Source organism: Zalophus californianus, chromosome 3 (assembly GCF_009762305.2).
Source record: "Zalophus californianus isolate mZalCal1 chromosome 3, mZalCal1.pri.v2, whole genome shotgun sequence".
NCBI classification, from domain to species: Eukaryota; Metazoa; Chordata; class Mammalia; order Carnivora; family Otariidae; genus Zalophus; species Zalophus californianus.
In genome coordinates, this window is record NC_045597.1 from 94,705,888 (window position 1) to 94,725,433 (window position 19,546).

General features: G+C 50.6%; 1 protein-coding gene across 1 annotated transcript in view; it reads right to left on the minus strand.

Annotated features, from left to right (window-relative positions):
• Nucleotides 1-7,997: 7,997 nt before the first annotated feature.
• The window catches only part of MARCO (macrophage receptor with collagenous structure), a 34,001-nt gene continuing 22,452 nt past the window's right edge, over nt 7,998-19,546 (minus strand). The window contains exons 10-15 of the mRNA XM_027588006.2: nt 19,265-19,363; nt 19,110-19,172; nt 12,438-12,482; nt 11,328-11,426; nt 10,004-10,195; nt 7,998-8,277 (exon numbers count right to left, since the gene is read on the minus strand). Of these exons, the coding sequence (XP_027443807.2) occupies nt 8,147-8,277; nt 10,004-10,195; nt 11,328-11,426; nt 12,438-12,482; nt 19,110-19,172; nt 19,265-19,363 (629 nt within the window). The 3' untranslated portion in view covers nt 7,998-8,146. The remainder of the gene's footprint in view (nt 8,278-10,003; nt 10,196-11,327; nt 11,427-12,437; nt 12,483-19,109; nt 19,173-19,264; nt 19,364-19,546) is intronic.

Consider the following 19,546-nt stretch of genomic DNA (forward strand, 5'->3'; position numbering starts at 1 on the left):
TGCTTTCTCACATCAACTGGCCACCATCAAGCAGGTCTTGGGTGGGGGCACTTTTCAGGGGCTCTGGCTCTCTGGGACTCAGACCCTACTTCTCAGACTGCACAACCATGACATAGGTTGCATGAGCCTTTCTTGGCTCTTCTCTGTCCTCATTGGCCAGTCCTTGGATGAAGCCCCTAGGTGGGGAATCCTGCAGGCACAAACTGTCAGAGATGGTGGGGGGCTTGGCAATGCTTCAGTCTCACCCTTCCTTGTCCAGACAAGGAACTGAGCACTGGAGGAGGACATGGCTGGAGGTCACAATCCAGAAGTTGACTGAGTAGACACTAGACCTTGGGTCGCCTGACTACTTTGGTGCTTTTTCTGCTACAGAATTGTCAGTTTTCCCCCAAAACTCTTCAGAAGTCCCTCCATCACACCTGCTGGAGTACCCACCTCCTCCTGCCCACATTCTTTACCCTGGGGTGTAGGTATGGGAAGGGGATGGCAGGTATAGGAGAAGAACGTGGGTTTCTGGGTCAGCTTGTGGTATAGACCATCAGCTCTGCTGCATACCAGCTTGCTGTGTGGCCCTGGGCAGATAACCTAACCTCTCTGAACTTCATCTGTCTTCTCAGTAAAATGGGAGTTATAGACTCTCTGTAGAATTAATACACATAAAGAACCTCATATGATACCGGCTCAGTCAGTGCTTAATAAATGGAAGTTTCCCCACATCCTAAGGGTGCTGACCCCTAGTTCATGCCCTTTCGAAAGCATTCTGTCTAGGGCCAGCTGTAGATTGTTTATTCCTGGGGATGAGGAAGAAGGAAGGAGGAAGGAGTTTAGTGGAGGCCCAGGCCGGGCACAAATGAAAGGCATGTATTTCTTTCGAGGCAGGAAGGCTGAGACCCAGCGGCACCGCGGGCCGGGGAACCTTGGTGGGACCCGCAGCCTCTGGAGGTCAGAGCCAGAGACCGAGGCAGGCGCCCGGCAGGCTGAGCACGGCCTGCAGCGCCCCCGCGTGCCCACAGCGAGAACAACCTCCCAAACCGCCGTTGGTCTGAAGAAGCGAGCCCCCCCCCCCAGGCCTCGGGACATGAAGGGAAAGCAGGGTCCAGCCAGCGGGCCCTGAGCCAGACGCAGCCAGGTTCTGTTTGAGGGAGGTGAGAGGCCTGAAACCCACCCCTTTTCAGACTGTTCCTCAACAGCAGTCCCGCCACCACCTGCAATGGTCAGTCACTGCTCAGTGTCTACCAAATCCTCGGCCGGAGACCAGTGCGCATCAAGCACCTGCTCTGTTCTTGCTCTATTCTTCCCAGTCCCGGCCAAAAGGGCCAGAGGGCCAGAGAGGAGCTTTCATCAGCCTATCAAAGCACCGCAATAAGAACATCTAGATTAAAAACAAATGCCATTTTAACGTGTATCTTAACAAACTTGCAAATTTCTTGTGTTACCTTTTGTACGACTTTGAGTGCAATTAGTGGGGAGACACTAAACAGCTGTCTCACTTGTGTTCATTAAGGTTTTACTGTATAGATTTGGGGAGTGGGACCGAAGGAAGGAATCCCAATTGGACCCTGGGCCTGATCGGGGTTCAGAGCAAAGAACCCCACACTCCTAGGCCGGCCCAGCCCATCACTCTGTACTGAGAATATATTCACTTGTGGCTTCCGCCCTTGGACCCTGACCGCAGGGGACAGGAACTGGGTCATTAATCTTTGTGTCGGTGACTCCCTCGTAGAAGGCACAGGTGGATGTCTGGCAAATTTCAGGGGAAAATACAAATGTGAGCCGGTGAGGTTGGAACCAGGGTGGTGGCAAGTGGAAAGGCAAGTGGTAAAGCTCAGTATTAAATACAGAGGAGCCCTCGTCAAAAACACCTCTGAACTCTCCTGGTAGGACGTTAAAGCTTTAGCAGCTTTCCCATAGACATATGAGAGCCCCCGAATTTGCTGGTTTCTCAGGAAACAGGACTTGACCAGGAGGATGAGCGGTGGCATGAGGTAGCACCCAGCAGGGCAGAAGGGGAGGCGGGGCATGAGGCTCAGCAAAGGCGTCTTCAGCAGAGTATGTGCAGGACCAACTTATCTCAGTCATTTGACATGCCTGGGGTCGAATCCGCCCTCCGCCTCTACTGGCTGTGTGACCTTGAACACGCAGCTCCTCATCTGGACGATGGTTTCAGGAATTTTTTTCTTGCAGGTTTTTTTTTTTTTAATTCAAGTAATTCAAGTATGGTTGACACACAGTATCTTATTAGTGTCAGGTATACAACGTAATGATTGGACAAGTCTGTAACGCTATGCTGTGTTCACAAATGTAGCTACCATCTGTCACCGTACAACTCCATCGCAGTACTGTGGACCGTATTCCCCGTGCTGTACCATTCATCTCTGTGACTTTGTCATCCCGTAGGCAAAGCCTGTACCTCCTACCCCCCTTCACCCATTTTCCCTATCCCCTCTCACCCTGACAACCATCAATTTGTTTTGTGTATTTAGGGTCTGCCTCTTGCAGGTTGTTTTGAAGACCAAATGAGAGAATGGGTGCCTGGCACAGGGTAAGCCCTCAGTGGATGGCTGCTTGACTACCCACAACATTTCCAGAAGAGGCACCTGGTGCAGGCCTTCCCTCCCCACCCTAGAGTCGAATTCTTCTCCCTTGGCCCCCAGCAGCCCTTCCATCCCCCGCTGCTCAGGTGCTGACCTTGGTTCCTGCCTTTTGAGAGCCCGGAAGTAATCAAATGAGAAGTCCACCTATCCTTCATCTTCCTACAACCAAATGCACCGGCTTCTGCATATTCATATTTTTGCCTTTCTTCCTGCTGCCATCGAGGAGCTATTCTGCTCCCACCAATTGCTCAGAAACCCCTCTGACCTCTAGCCCTCGTAAGGACTTAGCTGCTGAAATTATGCCCTCTCTCCTGACTTACTAATTTCTCCCTCCCTGCTGGGCCATTCCCATGAACATACAAACAAGATTGACTATCTCTTGTTTTAAAATATAAAGCCCTTCCCAGAACCCCCCATCTCCCTCCACTGCAGTCCCATTTCCCTTCACAGCCCATGCAGCATAGATGTTTTCTGGACCCCATGCCTCTCGTCCTCCAAGGAGCCTGCACTCCAGGACACTCAGCAACACACAGCGGCACAAAGGGGGACCAGGACTGAAAGTCTGAGCCCAGGACGGGGAAGATTCAGGATTCTTTGATGATGCATATTGTACTTTTGTTTGCTTTAAATAACAATCTCTTTTCTGCTTATAAATCTATACTCATGGAAAAATAAAAAAAAAATAAAGGCCATGATAAAATTAAAATGAAATCAATCATAATCCTGCCAAAGAGAGACATTTCGCTGTTTCTTTCCAATTTTTTCCCCTAAGCATATATATTTAAAAAATTATTACATATATATATATATATATACATCTTACATACATACACATACATGATATATATATACACTGTGTTCCATGCACTGTGCTGAATAATGGGAGTCCATCAAGACAAACACAGTTCCTGCCCACGGAGCAGAGAAAGAGCCAGCGAACAGTTCTAAATTATGCTGAGCGCCATCTTGCTGGCTGGATCCAGGCGTTTGGGGCTCAGAGGAAAGGAGGTGGGAGCAAAGGCAGAGGGAAAGGAGGGGTTAATGGCCATAGTTTTTCTGACCAACACCAAGGATTTTTTTTTAATTGCCAATTTAACATGCAAATAAATGACCTCACTTTTTTTGCATTTCTTTTATTGAAGGTAAGGATGAACTTTAAAAAAAAATGGTTATTGGCCTATGGTCTCTCTTTTGTGAATTGATGGTTTATATTCCTGGATTTGATCTTATTCACCTCTGATTACTTTGCCACGAAGGGGAACGGAAGAGCTTTTAAATGAACAAATTCCAAAGACTTAGAACATCCCTATCAGGGGAGTGTCATTTGCATATGATTTTAATGCAGATTCCTATGTTGCAACAATATACATTTTCTGAATGCTTCTTGAGTCCAGCATGGCGCAAAGAAAAAAGTATTCAGAGCTAGAAGACCTGGAGATGAGTTTTAATGACCAAAGAAAAGTCATTTTATTTCTCCCATCCTCAGTTTTCCCATCTATAAAATGGAGATAATAAGGAAACATTCCACTCAGTGTTGCTGTGAAGAATAAGTAAGATCAGGGTAACCAGCACAAAAATAGAATGCATCTAGCACGGTGCATACCACACAGTCCTTCCTCAGAAAATCTTGGATTCTGTGCTGATTTTTCCTTCCTTACATGGACGGGCTATTGGAAGTGAGAGAAAGGAAAGCTTGATCTGGAGTGAGAATCGCCAGAAAAGGTTTCCTAAAGGAGGTACAATGTGAACTGGGCCATAAAGGGTGGAAAGGATTCTGGCATGGTGGGTGGAATATTCTGGGTGTGGAGCCATTTAAGTTAGAATGGAAGCTTGGGGTCAAGCTGTCCTAGTAAATGCTGCTGTTATTCATTTCCCAGTATGTGCCAAGAGCACAGCCGTGAATCCACACGAGCCAGTATATTATTACTATTTTTATCATCATCATTATTCCCCCCTTTACAGATGGAAAAGCAGAAACTCAGAGAGGTTATGTGACTTCCCCAAAGTCACACAATTGGTCATTGGTGCTGGAATTTGAATCTGATCCCAAATCCCATACTCTTTCCCCCAAACCCTCTTCGGCAGGCACAGACGACCTCCTAGGTCTCCGGCTTCAAGAGAGAATCCGCCCTTGAGCTGCGGGAGCACGAAGACGCTGGCCCCGAGCTGGCGCTTCGTTATTCACCTCTGCTTCCGGGTCAAGGCCTCGTGCTTCCAGGTTAAGGCCTAGCACTTCCGGGGCAGCCTGGCCAGCGTCGGAAGGGGGCAGGGGGAGGGTCTAGGGCTTGGCTATTCCTGCCCAGCATGAGCCGCCTCTGCTGGGCAGTCTTCACTCCGCATCTCCGTGCAGAGTCATGTAGACAAGCAGGCCTGAGGCTCACATGCCCCATCCTGCTCCTACCTTTTTGTCTTTCACAAACTTGACCCCCCAGTAAGCCTGTCCCACTGCCAACTCCTTCTGTGTGGGGCCCTGGACGCCCCGTCCTAGTGTGTCCTACCCCCAAGCCTGGTGCGGATGGGAGAGCCCCGAGAAAACCTGCCTGCTGGGGCACAGGGCCCAGTAGGGCAGTGCCGGGGTGAGGGGTGGGCTGTGGAGGGTCTTGAAGGATAGTAGTAAGGAACACTGAGCATTCACCAGGTGCCAGGCACTCTGTTAAATGCTTTCTTTTGACTTACGATTTCAATTAACCCTCACAAGAACTCTGAGAGGGAGCAATTTGTGACTGTATTTTATAGACAAGGAACCCAGAGAGTTTTAACACCTGAACTGTCCAGGTAGAAGCCTGTTATGGGGCAGTCTGGCTCCAGAACCTGCACTCTTAGCTGCGTCTCTCTAGCTGGGTGCCAGGAAGCTCTCTGGGCTTGCCCTGTCGGGCAGGAAGTGACAAGGCCTTTGTCCTCGCTGGGTTCTTGGAACGCCTGCCATCTCTGTCCTGCTCAGCCCAACTTGCCTCATGTTGGTGCCTGTCCTGTGGGCCTCAGCCAGGGGAAGGGGAAGCCTGCTTCAAGTGAAGCCTCCTTCAAGGAAGGAGAACTACTTCAAGTGAACAGCAGTGTCTCACAGAGGTTAGGAGGTCATGCCGAACATTCTGCGGCGCCACCCCCACCCCAGTCTGCTCTCTGGCTGTTGAAGAGCGTCATGCTAATTTTACCCAGTTCCTCTTCGGCTCCACAATCAGCCGCCCATCAGCCACAGAACCAGTGTGCCCGCACTGCGGCCACGTGCCGTGCCCACCCTCCTTCCGCCCGTGGTTCTGGAAGGGGAGTTTTCTCAGCTTAGCCTGGCCTGAGCTTATGAGAGGAGCTGCCTGAGCAGACGCGCAGGGGGCAGCAACTCTCCTTTGTCTCTTAATCTTACTGGTGTCAGACAGACCCTGGGTTCAAACCCCTCTCGCTTCTTACCGGCTGTGGGTCTTTAGTCAAGTTCACTTTATTAGGTGGTTATTGCTATATAACAAACCACACCCCAAACTTAGTGGCTTTAACCCACAACCAACTGTGATTGTTCATGAGTTCGTGGGTTGGTTGGACAGTTAGCTCCTCAGATGTGGGGTAGGCTTGACCAGCCTTGGCTGAACTCCCTACTGGGACTGTGGCCAGCTAGAGGCTGGCTGATGAAGGATGGCCTCACCTGGGGTAACAGGACCCTGCTCCACATGCTCACTTTTCCCCCCAGTGTGCCAGGAATGCCCAGAGAGTGAACGAGCAACAAACCAAGCTTCTGATGATGAGCTGGGAAGTCGCATTGCGAAGGCCATGGACAGAAGGGTGATGAACTGGAGCCACATACCGCATCACTTAACCTTGCTGTGACTCTTCTGGCTCATTTAGAAGATGGGAATAATATCACATATCATGTGATGCTCTAATGTTCCCTGTCCTATTAGGGGATGGTCAGTCAGGGGCTGCCACAAGAGGGGTACAAGAGAGGTGCACGAAAACAAAGTTTATTAAACTCACAGGTCCTAGAGAGACAGAGTCACTGCAGGCCAAGAGGGCGGGCCATGTGGGAAGAGTGCCAAGGGACCAGGTTCAGCCACGAAGGTGGGGAGCTGAGAGACCTCGAGGAACCCGTGGGTAAAGGGCCTTTACCTGGGGGCTGGGTAGGTACACAGGCAAAGGGCACGAAGGGATTTCCTTGGTGCCCTTTGGTGTTTGACCAGCACTAGGTCACAGTCATGGGAGGTAGGAAGGGGACTGGGTGCTCCCAGCGTGTTTGTGGGGATGTTGAGGCAGCAGGAAGAGATGAACTTTTAAAATTTACAATACACCTAGTACATCACGGGCTCCATGAATTTGTTTTGAAAGCCAACCTTATAAAATATAAAAGGCCGAGGAGTAGGTTCACCTTTGGAGAAAACCATTCCTTCGTTCCTGGGAAACTGTTTGAGTGGGGGGTCCTTAGTCACAATAATTAGAGTATGATGCACCAGGACCTGCCCTCCAGCTGCGGGAAGACTGTGAAGCAATCCCAGTGCAGAAAAGCAGAGTGCTCTGCTTAGCATTCCTTCCTTCCTTCCTTCCTTCCTTCCTTCCTTCCTTCAGGGAATCAATCAGAAAACAGCAAGAGCCTGTCATGTGATGTGTGGGAGATACTGGATGTAACATAGAGAGGAAATGAAGCATCAAGGTTATGGGAGGGAAGTGTGGGGTCGATTGTCAGGGGCATTTCCTTGCAAGCCAGGTGATGAGTGTAGCCCACTGCCTCAGGGAAGGAGGAGCCACTGAAGGCTTTAGGCAGGGATCAGTATGGTGGTTTCTTTGTCATTTCTGAAGATCTCCCAGGCAGCTGCCTGGAGAATGAAGAGGTGGTTGGTGTTGTGCAGTGCAGGGAAGAGACTAATTAGAAGATGTTCAGAGAGAGGGAGAGAGAGAGAGAGAGAGAAAGAGCACGCACGTGAGATTGCACTCAGAAAGTATAGAACCCAGGGGAAGCCTGAAAAGGAAGGCGGGAGCCAAGTTCTTCAGAACATGAGCTGCTCTACCTTCTTGGTTTAATTCGGTCATTCAGTAAATACATGTTTACTGAGCCCCTACATGGGTGACTAAAACAGACAACGGTCCTCTCGTTTATGGAGCTCACATCCTAAGAAAACTAATTTTCAGGCTTAAAGGCACAGTTCCAATTTACATGCAACATGGTGTCAACCGCGTGCCCACCTCCCCATTTGCTGGCGAACAGCTTCAGTGAAGGAGCTTAAGGGGAAGGGAATGGCACTCCTCATTTTGACTACAGGCACTCTTCACTTTCCACGTCGCATTTAGGTCCCCCTCGAGCACACCCTCCCCCTGGCTATAAGTTGAGACTTCACTGTCCCCCTGTGAGAACTCAGTGACATGTGTCCCTTGAGTGGGCTCATCAATAAGGGACGGGAGGTATGAACTAGTGATTTCAGCCACAACCGAAGACATTACCAGGTCGTGCTTTGAGCTTTATTGGTGGCCCCAGCCCAGAGTGACCCCTCAGAGAGTGTTGGCCCTCCCCCACAGAGGAGTTGAGTGTCCATGTCTGCAGACACTTGGGCACAGCATGGTGGAGGGGCTGTGGGGGGTCATCTGCATTCCACGCCAGCATCCTCATTGTGGTTGCAGTTGTGAGAGCCCCACTTGCTTTTTTGGCAATTCCAGAGGCTTATCTCTGTCCCTCGACAGGCAACGTCATCCAGCCAGATTTCCCCACTGCCTGGATGTAGGGAAAGCGGGGAGGTAGAGGAGAGCAGGATTAGGGCCAAACTTACATTTGGGGTAGACGACCAATTTCCCTTGCAGCCCCTTTGGTCTCTCCTGCCGTGACTCTGCCTCCCTCCTGCATTCTGCCCTTTAACAAAAGTCTCATCCAAAGATTAGATGAGATAGATTAAGATACAGATATATAATCTATTATTAATTATTAATACTTAATCTGTGCTCTGTTTGAGATTTCCTTCTGGGGGCCTCCCAGTGTTTGTCTCTTTCCTGCTTAGTCCCTGCCGTCGTACCCACCTTCCTCAAATGCCCTTTGAACCAGGTCGTCGTTCCCTGGCTCAAAAGCATTCACACATTCTTCCAAATCTCCTCCTTCGGATATAATTGATTTCAGATCAACAGCACAGAGGAAAACAGCGGGATGACTGACAGTCCTGACTTACGATGGTTTGATTTATGATTTTCCAACTTGATGATGGTGCAATCATACTTGGGATTTTGAACTGTGGTCTTTTCCCAGGCTAGGGATATGTGGGACGATGCCCTCTTGTGATGCTGGGCCGCAGAAGCTCCTAGTCAGCCAGGTGATCACGAGAGCAAACAACTGATATACGATACGCGAACAACCGTTCTGTACCCAGACCACCATGCTGTTTGTCACTTTCATGACGGCATTAAGGTCATTACAGTATTCAATCAATGACATGGGCTAGTCGACACTTTATTATAAGTAGCCTTTGTGTTAGATGATTTTTCCCAACTGTGGGCTAGTGTAGGTGTTCTGAGCACCCTTAAGGCAGACGAGACTAAGCTGTGATATTTGGTAGGTGACATGTATTAGATGCATTTTCGACACAATGTTTTCAAATTCCTATGGGCTTATTGAGATGTAACCCCATCATAAACCCAGGAAGATCTGTATTTGGTTACAGTAATTTACACTTTTACACACAGTTAACAGTGTAGCAATCTACCTAAGTGTAATCTATACGAGGAAAATACATACTTTAAAGGAGTTTTATAATCCAACTGGAACTCATGTTAAAAAGCAAGAAGGCACTATAGGGTGGAGGAAAGGCAGAGAGCGTTTGGGGGTGGGGGCAGGAGAAGATGGCCTAGTGTCCCTGCTAGGTCTGCTCTTGTGGCCAAAGAAATGGTCTCAGCCTGGGGACCTAACTACTTTATTGAAGGTTTGAACCTTTTGCTGAAAGAGATAGGCCGAGTCTCTAGCACCCCGGGATATCTTTCCAAAACTTATTTTAGGAAGTCCCTGCTCTGATTTGTTTTCTTTTCCCTTTGTACCTTCTCCTTGAGGATGATCACAGCATGGCCATTCCTGGCTTCTAGTTTCCAGATAGCTGAGATGAACACTTGTGTTTGCCTACCCTGCAACTATTCTGTTCTTCCACGACCAGCAACCTCACTGTCCTTCAGAGAGCCACGGCTCACCAACACCCTTGGCCATGGAGGAATCTGGCTTCCCCGGCTGCATGGACAGTGGCCCAAGCCAGGTCAGCCAGAGCCTCAGCCAAGCCTTTGCTGTCCAGGTCCTCTTTGTCATGGGGTGGCTAGCCTGGAAGGCACTGAGCAGCAGCACGGCTCAGTGCACTAAGCACTTTTCAGTTGCTTAAGCCGATGCTTTTCTTTAACCCAAACTCACTGGGTCACTTGCAACCAAAGGGAAAACTTCCAGGAAAGAGGCTCCTGGCCGAGGATCCACTCACCAGGTGGTATTTTGGTAATGGCTATTCCACTGGAGTAGCCCAGCATGCGGCAGAAGACGGTGGCATCTGAATTGTCCCAGCCGTCATCACAGATGGTCCCCCAGACACCATTGTAGTAAACTTCAGCCCGGCCTCGGTTCCTAGTGCCGATAATCCTGGCCAGGTGCACCAGATGACTGAGTCCAGATTCACCTGGGTGAAAGACATACGTGGGAGAGGTGGAGAGAACAGCCTCGGGCTTTGTGTGGATGCAGGCTCTGCCTTTTCATTGTTGGAAGTTCTGTTAATTCCGGGGCAGGGGGAGTCCCCCTGCTCGGCTGTCACCAGAGCCGGGGACATCCCGCCATGTGGGCACTGACACAACCGGCCGAGCAGCCTCCATCCACCTGTGGCGGGTCCTGCCTATGCATCTTGCCTTGTCTTGTGGGGAGAAGAAAAGGAAAAGTTGAGGGGGAAGTGGCAGGAGGGAAAGAAGGGCGGGAGGGAGGAAAGGGGAGGAGGGGCGTGAGGGAGGGAAGGAGAGAGAAAGAGAAGGAAATGGGGGAGGGGAGCTAAACAGTCCTGTTGTGGCTCTATGTCGTCATGGGGAGGCTTAGTCAAAGGATGAGTCTGTTAGCTTTTCCGAAAATGAGGAATTTCTCTGAGAACAAGGGTCTCTCCTCTACCACACCTACACTTTTCAAGGACAGAGTTCTCTCTCGAAGGCACCCGTTAAAGAGAACAGAATTAATCATTACGTTTGACCGTGTTCTCCCTGTATTCCCTGCGCTCCAGAAGATCCTGCCGCAAGGGGCGGGGGGGGGGGGGGGGGGAGGTGGGAAGAACACACACAATTTAAAGGAAACCAAGCCAGGACCCCTTCACCCTTCTTGGCTAGCAGCGGGGACGAGGGTGGGGATGGGGAGGGCAGGTTCTCTCCTCCAGCTTTGCCAGCGACCTGGCGTCCCTGGGGACTAGAGGTACCACGAGCACCACTGGTGGAGCAAGATGAGAGAGGCTCGCCCTTCAGCAGGAAGGATTGAAGTTAGCTTAGTGAGGAGCACTGAACAGGTGAGAGACAGACAGCGGGATGCATCTCCTTTGTGGAAGGCTCTGGGGGCCAGGGCATGGCCGGGCATCGCACAAGCACACGTTCGCGTGTCTGCCCCTCTGGGTGCCCAGGCTGTGCCTCACTCACTTCCATGGGCTCAGGGCTGAGGGCAAGCCCAGCCCAGAACTTGTCCAGGGAGCCAATAAACCTCTACACCTCTGGTTCCGAAAACTCCCAAACCCCTTACAACCGGGCCTCTCCTCAGAACCCACAGATCACAGACTGAGGCCTTACCTTTTGCCCCTGGCTCTCCCTTTTGGCCTTTCAGTCCAGCTGGACCCTGGAGACCTACCAGGCCCGGGTTTCCCATTTGCCCCTTCATGCCCGCAGGACCTGGAGACGAGAGAGACCGCTTCCCTCAGATGTTCTGCTCTGTTTTCCAAGGGAGACCAAGGACCTTGGTCTTTAATGACTGGGTTGCCTTGATAAGCACGTTCCTCGCCCCCATGAATGGGCTGTTTGGACGTTCGGCCTGGGCTTTTGGCCCACCTGGGAGAGGTGGTGAGCCGGGGGTGGGGGGGCGGGTATCGCTCTGATCTCCCCAGTGACTCTCACATGAGTGCTGGTTGACAACACACAGGTCAAACAGCTGACAGGATTCCAGAGGTTGTCGGTCCTCATCAGACCTCCTCATTGTGTGGAAGTTCTGGCCATTCTGGGAGAACTTGCTAGAATGTTTCTAGGCCTCCAAGACCTCCTTTAGTAAGTTCAAATAGGAACCAAATATCCAACTCAGGAGGAAGAAAGACAGTTCAAGAACTGTGTCTGAGAAGTTTCGCGTTGGCACGCTTCAGGGCGGGGCCGTGGAGAAGACTAGAATTGCTCTGTGGGAAGCGCTGTGCTCAGGGACGGACCACAGGCAGGGGCTTGGAAAACCGAGGTGATCATAACAGGCCAGGGGCCAGCAGCAGGAGGAGGGTGGGAGGAGCTTCAGGGGACCAACGAAGACGGAGATGGACCGGCACAGGCACGGGGAAGCAGATAGAGGTCTTGCAGCCTGGGACCTGGAGAGGAAGACTGCCCAGCTCCACCGAGGCTGCATGGCCTGAAGCCACCCGCTGACCACCAGCTCTCCAGCCCCTTCTTCCCCCTTCCCCACCCTCAGCTCGGCCCCTCTCTCCCCTGCCTCAGGGCCCTGAGTTCTGTCCCTCTCCACGTTTTCCGGGGGGAAGAATCTGAGGCTTGAGGGACAGAGGACAGGAGTTCTAGCCTCAAACAGTCTTGGGCCCCGGCCGCGTTGGCGGAAGGTTACAGCAGCACGTTCAAAGTCAGCAAGACCTGCCCTCCAAGCACGAGGCTTTCCAGACATCATTCTGAGAAATTAAAATGAAGCCAGCGCTGTACCTGGAGCTCCTGATTCTCCTTTTGTTCCTTTCTGTCCTTGAAGTCCTAAGATCGAAATACAAAAGCGGGGGGGGGATAATAAAACTTAGATATTAGACACTTTTAATCTTAGACAACCTCTACCTTTTGTCTGATTAATGCAGACGGAAAGATACATTGGTTCTCCACGATTGTTTAAAGCCTCCTTAGCAGAGCATAAAAGGAGACAGACCGCAGATAAATGGAGACACGTGTTGGGGTGAAGTCGAAAGGTAGTGGACGACAGTCAGAGTTAGACAGACAGGTGGACTCTGGATTTACTGGCGGGCCTTCTTTGTCCTATGGTAGCCTGACTTGGTGTATAAATCCAATCGCATTCCTTCCTGCCTGCATTTTATTGGAAAAGAAGTGAGAGATATTTTGAAAATAAAGTCATCTTCATTTCTAGAAGACTATGGAGGGGACACATTGGCCGCCAGCGGTATTGGGGGCCCTCACCCACAGCAGATGCTCCATAGCATTTGTTGGTTCAATTTCAACTCAGATGTCAGACCCTGGCAGGCAGGCCCCAGCCCACCGCAGGACATTTACACCTGCTCCGGTCCCTCTTTTTAGAATGCCTCACCCCTTCCATCCCCTGGAGAACTCAGATCAAGCCTGTAAGACCTGCTAAGATGTCAGATGTCACCTGACTGCGAAGCCTTCTCTGGCCTCGCCCGTGGATGGCGTACTTCCCCCCAAGGCAGCAAAGTGGCCAGAGTTAGCCGGCCCGGGCTGGCATCTGCCTCTGTGACCTTGAGCAAGGTGCTGCCCTCTGGGAGCCTCACTTTCTTGCTCTGAGTCTCCTGGCTGCCTCAGCGGTGGTCGTGAGACTGAAATGAAGTCGCCTGTGTCATGGGCTGAGCCTCGTTTCTGGCCTGTGCTCAGTAAGTGCTGGCACAGGGACCTCATGGACCCTGTTTACATGCGTCTGTCTCGCCTCCGGGGGGAGCACCACAGACCCTGGCCCAGACAAACTCTGGGCTCGCTACCCAACAAGCCCCCTAATTGTTCCCTGGGGACCTGAGGTGATCCAGCTAAGGCAGCACAAATTTCCTCTGCTCATCGGCATCTGAACTGCATTGTGTCAAGATCAGAGAGGAGAAGCCACACTCAGAAATCTGCCTTTGGCCGTCAGTAAACAGAAAAATAGTCCATACCTTGACACTTGGCCCTCTGTCTGTGGCCTAGAGAGTGCCATATTGCAGAAACCTCTACCTTGAGAGTCTGTCCCTGGAAGCAAGGTGCAGGGGCCCCAGGCCCCGTGACCTCCTTTTATTGTCCCCTCCCAAAGAAGTGCCCATCTCCAGCTGTCCCCAAAGCACCAAATGACAAGCACACCCTGTATAGACAGGAATCATAGGGACTCCCCTATTCCCTAGGTCCATGGTCCCCATGGCCTGACCCCCACCCCCAACTCGTTTTCAGTCTCCTTCCCAGCCCCTCCCCTCCCAGGGACTCAGCATCTGCTGAGCCAGGCCCGCTGCTAGCAGCTTTATACACACCCTCATTCCACCTTTCAGCTGCCCTGCAAGGTAGTGCCATTTTCCTTTATACAGAAGAGGAGGAAGTCCACAGCCACAGATGCAAGGTGATTTATCCAAGGTCACACAGGGAGGGAGTGGTGAAGTTGGGTTGTAACCCACGTTTGGTCTCCCACTGGGCGCTGTAGCTCCCTGTGGCCCATTAGCACGGCAACTCACACCTTCCTGGAGTTTCCACTCAGGCTGTCCACCTGGTTCCAAAGACACTCCCAGCCTACCCTGGGCCATCCCTTTCCCCTAAATGAGTAGTCGAACTAGGCGTGCATCAGAATTGCCTGTACCGGGCTTGCGAAACAAACTGGCTTGTCAGGCTCCACCCCAGAGATGCTGAGTCAGTGGATCTGAGATGCTGCATTCCTAACAGGTTCCCAGGTTGTGGTGATGCTGCTGGTCCGAGGACCACATTTTGAGTAGCACTGCCCTCAACAAACCTCACTGATACATTAAGGACCACTTCCCAGCTCACCTTTGAGCAGCCTTCCTTTCTCTGAGGCAAACAAATGCTGGATTCTCCTTTAAACCACAGCTAACTGAGTTTTTCTGGGTATCACACACGTATCAAGCCGAGGGGACCCAAAATATTTATTTGCAAGGCGTTTATTTAGAGAAATGATTTTCTCCCGAGAAAATCGTTTCATCAGAAAGCACACATCTCCTTATTGTTTAGTGTTCAGCTGGTGTTTTGCCTGAAATCTTAAAATGTTTCTGCTCTGAGGGGAAATTGCCAGTTTCAAACCCAGAGCGCTGTCAAGCTAGCAGGGACCTGGATATTATTCTAGACTATTCCTCACATTCCACAGAGGAGGAAACTCAGGCCTGGGGCAAGTTGGGGAGCAGATCTTCCAGCTCTGATTTAATGTAGAAATTTCCAGTACATTAGGAAACTCCTTAAGTAGCATCTTGACATACAGGCTAAGTGCAGCCTGACAGAGTGAGGATGAATTTAAGAACTGACAGACTGAGCTATGTAGCAGAAGTAAGGTGGCAGGCTGGGGGCCAAAACTGGGATGCATGTAGACTTTTGCAGATTATCTCCGAGCGATTTAGAGGAAAGCGAAGACAGGTTTCACAAGCGACAACTTAGAGATGTGAGTTGGTAGAATGTAACAAATTCTGGGACTAACTCAGTACTTTGATATGGGGACTGGAATGAACTGAGAAATTATATTCACAATATAGGGCTTAATTACTATTATGAATTACTCTTTGTTGCTTACGTTCACAATAAAATATCTTCAAATACAGATGAGAAAATGGATTTCAGGTTATTTGCATTTTAGCTTTGCCTCAAGAGGAAAATCAAAGGACACAGAAAATTCAGCTTCTTGTTATATTTTTGACATGAAGGCTGCAGAAATGCAGAACTTCTGATCAGACTGGTGTTTCGGAGCTTAAATGTTTTGGCTGCTTTTAATGTTATTTCATGACGTGGGATGGTCGAAAGCAAAATGCCAAGATGACAGGAGGAAGTGAGCCCTTCCTCATTTCCCAACAAATTTTCAAATGGCTAAGGGATTTAGAGCTAAAATTAATTTTTGCGGGGTTTTTTTGTACTTTGCCATCTTTCCCCCCAAATCAGATAATTCTGAAATCCTTTGAAAGATCAAAGTTTAGAAAAAATTAAGTTTTGGGGTGTGGTAAAATGCTGCTTTGTGAGTGGTAAAGGAAATGACCTTTGGAGAAAGTTCTGCTGAGTGATAATGCCCTACGTGATATGTTGCGGTCTGTCTTCCTGACAGACTGAAAAAAATTTCCTCTTCACCATCTTCAATCTGAGACGGCTGCTTTCTCTCAAGAGGTGTCAACACGGGGAAACATTCCACCTGAATGGGTTGGGGTATGGTAAGTGACCGTTTACAACAGGAGGATTTGGTGACTGAGCCAGGATTTACCCATCTACTGTGGAATGGAAGGTGCAGGCGATTCGAACTTCTCTAGAGTCCTACACTCTATGTTATTTTATGCAACACAATCTGGAAAAGCACAACTTTGGGATCTGACTTTGGGATTGAGATTCAGAGTATATTAACTGTGAGACCCCGAGGAGATTGTTCACCCTTGGGGAGTGTTTGCTCCCTCGGCTGTAAGGTAGGGGTGATGAAACTCAGGGGTGCAGGCAGATGAGCTAAGATCATAGGAGTAAATCCCAAGCATAGTGCCTGGCCCAGAGGCATTGTTAATCATAAACAGACTTCTTTTTTTTTTTTTAATAATTAATGCACGATAATGGGATCTGGCTGTTAACCTAGGTCAAGCCAAGGCACTATAATTTCTCTGTTTTCATCCAGGGAAGCTAGATATTCTCGTGAGAGATTAACGATTTTATTTACAAAATAGGAAATTGGTTTGAAAAACTGGCTTGATATAATCAAAACTGGACAAACACCATACTACCTCTAGTTGGGGGAATACCAATGTCTTGACATGGAAAAGTGTGCATTATCTTCCATGATCACCACCCATCCTTCCTTTTCCCACTTGAGAAATCTAACCTCTCCAAGAGTTCCTTAACCTCTGACTTCGGGATGATATATAGACCTGCCTATGTGCAGCCAGATTCTCTCTTGAGATGGGACCGTTAGCTACTAGATGGAGATAAACATTTGGATTTGTGTGGGAAACCTGGGCAATTTTACATAAGTTGTAATCATCACATGCTCCAAATTGAAAATGTAATCACCATGTTTACTTGGGTAGGCGGAATTAAGGAATAAGGCTTAGAATTTGCCTGGTTGGTATTTACCCCTAGGCCTGATTGATGGAGATCCCCAAAAAGGTGCTCAACAAATGTACGGGAACTTGATAATGGGGTTAAAACAATCCCCAGGCGGTGGGCCAAAGTTCTCTGTGCTGTAAGGAAGGTGGGCCATAACAGGGCCTGAACACGTCATGTTTCCTTCTCGGAATGGAAGAACCTGCTGTAGCCTCAGCTCTAATCCTTCCAGACCTGGGATGGAGAGAGAAGGTGTTGCTCATCAGAATGCCTGATGGGGGAGGGGGTACTTTCAGGCTGCCTGGGAGGGAAGACAGCATGACAGAGTGTGATGGATAAGGCCCCAAGCTTTGGGTCGGCCATGGTAGGATTCCAGTTCTGCCTGTGCTTCCTCCTGGCTCCTGAAGTGTGGGCAAGTCACTGTGAAATAGCACTAACGAGAGTGCTTATCCCACCGGGTTGTCATGGAGATGCTCATTATCAGGAGCGGCTCTTCTTCTGCAAGCCCTCCCAGGATATGGAGTGCAAGGCAAAATCTCCTACCTTCAGTCAGTGGGAGACACAGGCTGGGGGCCTGGGGAGGGGGCACAGTGTCCCTTGTGGGTAAAATCATGTTTTACCCCTGTTACCCTTGCTTAGTTAAGAACCATTAGTCTGGCAATGTGGGGATGGGGGGTGGGGAGACAGACTCATTGTTTATAACTGAGGGATGAAAGCTGTCATCACTATGAAGCCAAGCAGAAAACTCAGGGGGTAGGGCAGCCTCAGGCCCTAAAGTCAGACCCCCTAAGCTCTGGGACCAAGGAAGGTGAAAATATTTAAGATCAGGAAGAGGCAGCCAACAAGGCAGGGACATCCGACCACCACATCCAGAACGTGACACCTTGCTGGGTGCCTTCAGGTGGTATCTACATGACATCAGGTAGCAGGTCCCCAGCCCACGCTGACACACAGTCCGTGAAAAAGAAATCAGCTCCGAGGCTGGATGGGCTAGAAGGACAACGGGTATTAAAGCAGCCTGTGCCATAGCTCTCGATAATCTTCAGGAAACCCCAGTGGTTGAAGGCCCAGAGACCAGGGCCAGCCAGGAGGTGGCCCCCACCCACCCCTCTGGCCAGAGCTCCTGACCCTCTTTCACATCCCAACCCCAGACGCTGGGGACAGCAGCCTACAGAGCCCTCCCTCATTCCTCCATGACTTTGCCTGCTCTGTTCCCTCTCTCTAGATTTCTTTTCCCCTCCTCCCCATGGCCAGGCTCCACTCATTCCACAAGACTCAGCTCAAGCTCTTACATCACTCCTACACCGCTCTGCCTTTTGCCACCCCTACCAGACAGGGGACACTGTGAAACTGAAGCATTTAGCTGAGTTAAGTCACATTTGTTTAAAGAATCAATCCGTCCATCAGTCAACTGCTTGATCGCTGAGCGCTGAGAGGACCTGCCCCTGGTGTGCATCTGCACACAGCTCTGCGTGAGGCCATCAGGCTGTCTAACACAGCATGACCTTCTGCTCTGGCAGACGAGGGGCTGTGCCAGACTGTCCACGCCATCCTAGGCAGCTGCATAGCCTGCTCTCTCGACCTTGCCCTGTTACAACACACACCTCCGGGCTGCACTTGGCTTTCTAAAGGGCATTCGGCACTTCTCCATGCAAAAGCCACAACAGAGTGTTCCTGGCACAGTCTGGCAACAGTCTGTCTACCTGTCTCCTGCACCAACCTGTAGGTGTGAGGGTAGGAAGCAGGTGTTCTGCATCACGGTGCCCCAGCACCCAACACAGTGGTCCAGACTTTCTAAACCATTGCTCAGACTTACTTAGTGACTAGACAAAATTGGCGTAGAGGTTTATAAAGTAGACCACATTGGTTTATAACCTAGACTAAGTTGGCACAATGGTTTATAATGTAGACCAAGTTGACATGAAGGTTTATACAGTAGTCACTGTGAGTGTGATTACTGTGGGTCACTCCTCCCAGCCTGAGCCCCTTTGGAAGAATGTATAAGAGAGGGTTTCTTGACCGCCCCCCTCCCCGCCCAAATCCAGAGCCCTGACCCTTGGGACCCCATTGCAGGTTAACTGGAGAGAATGCACACGGCTAGAAGGCAGGCCAGGAGACAATGTGGGTCAGCTGCCCTTCCCTTCTCTTTAATGGTGGAGGTTTGGTCATGGCATAGGGGCCTTTCAAGGACCCTGGGCAGAGAGAGGACAGCCCTAGGGCTTTGAGCCCAAAGGGCCCTGGCCAAGGAAAGTGTCTTCCTTAATCCAGGGGTTTCTGGGGCCAGAGCACAGGAGACCTTCTGCCTCCTTCTGGTGGGAGCACTGGGAGGCAGTCCTCCTCCCTGTCCAACCCTGACACCCAGCATCCCACTCACCCTTTACCCACACCCTCTGTTACCTGGGTCCCCCTTGCTTCCTTTCACGCCGTTGGCTCCGGGACTCCCGGGTCTCCCTGCTGGTCCTATACAACAGATGCCCAGATGGCATGAGGGCTGGGCTCTGTGGATCTTCAGACATCACTCCCCACGCCCACCGCAGCACCGAGGACCTCACCTGCTAGTCCCGGGGAGCCAGCACTGCCAGGCTCCCCCTTGGCTCCAGCGGATCCTGCCGCGCCCGGAGAGCCAGGAGGACCCTTCGCTCCAGGTTGTCCTACAAGTGACAACTGCAAGGTTGGCTTCGGTCGCCAGAGAGCCTGGCTGCCCCCCGCCCCAACACACCTCTCTTCTCAGCAGTGACACGTGTACCTCCTACCACCTTATATGTTCCCTGGGCAGCTTTAATCATCTCCCTCTAGAAGCCGCGAATGAGCCCAATCAGGTTACAGCCTGAGCA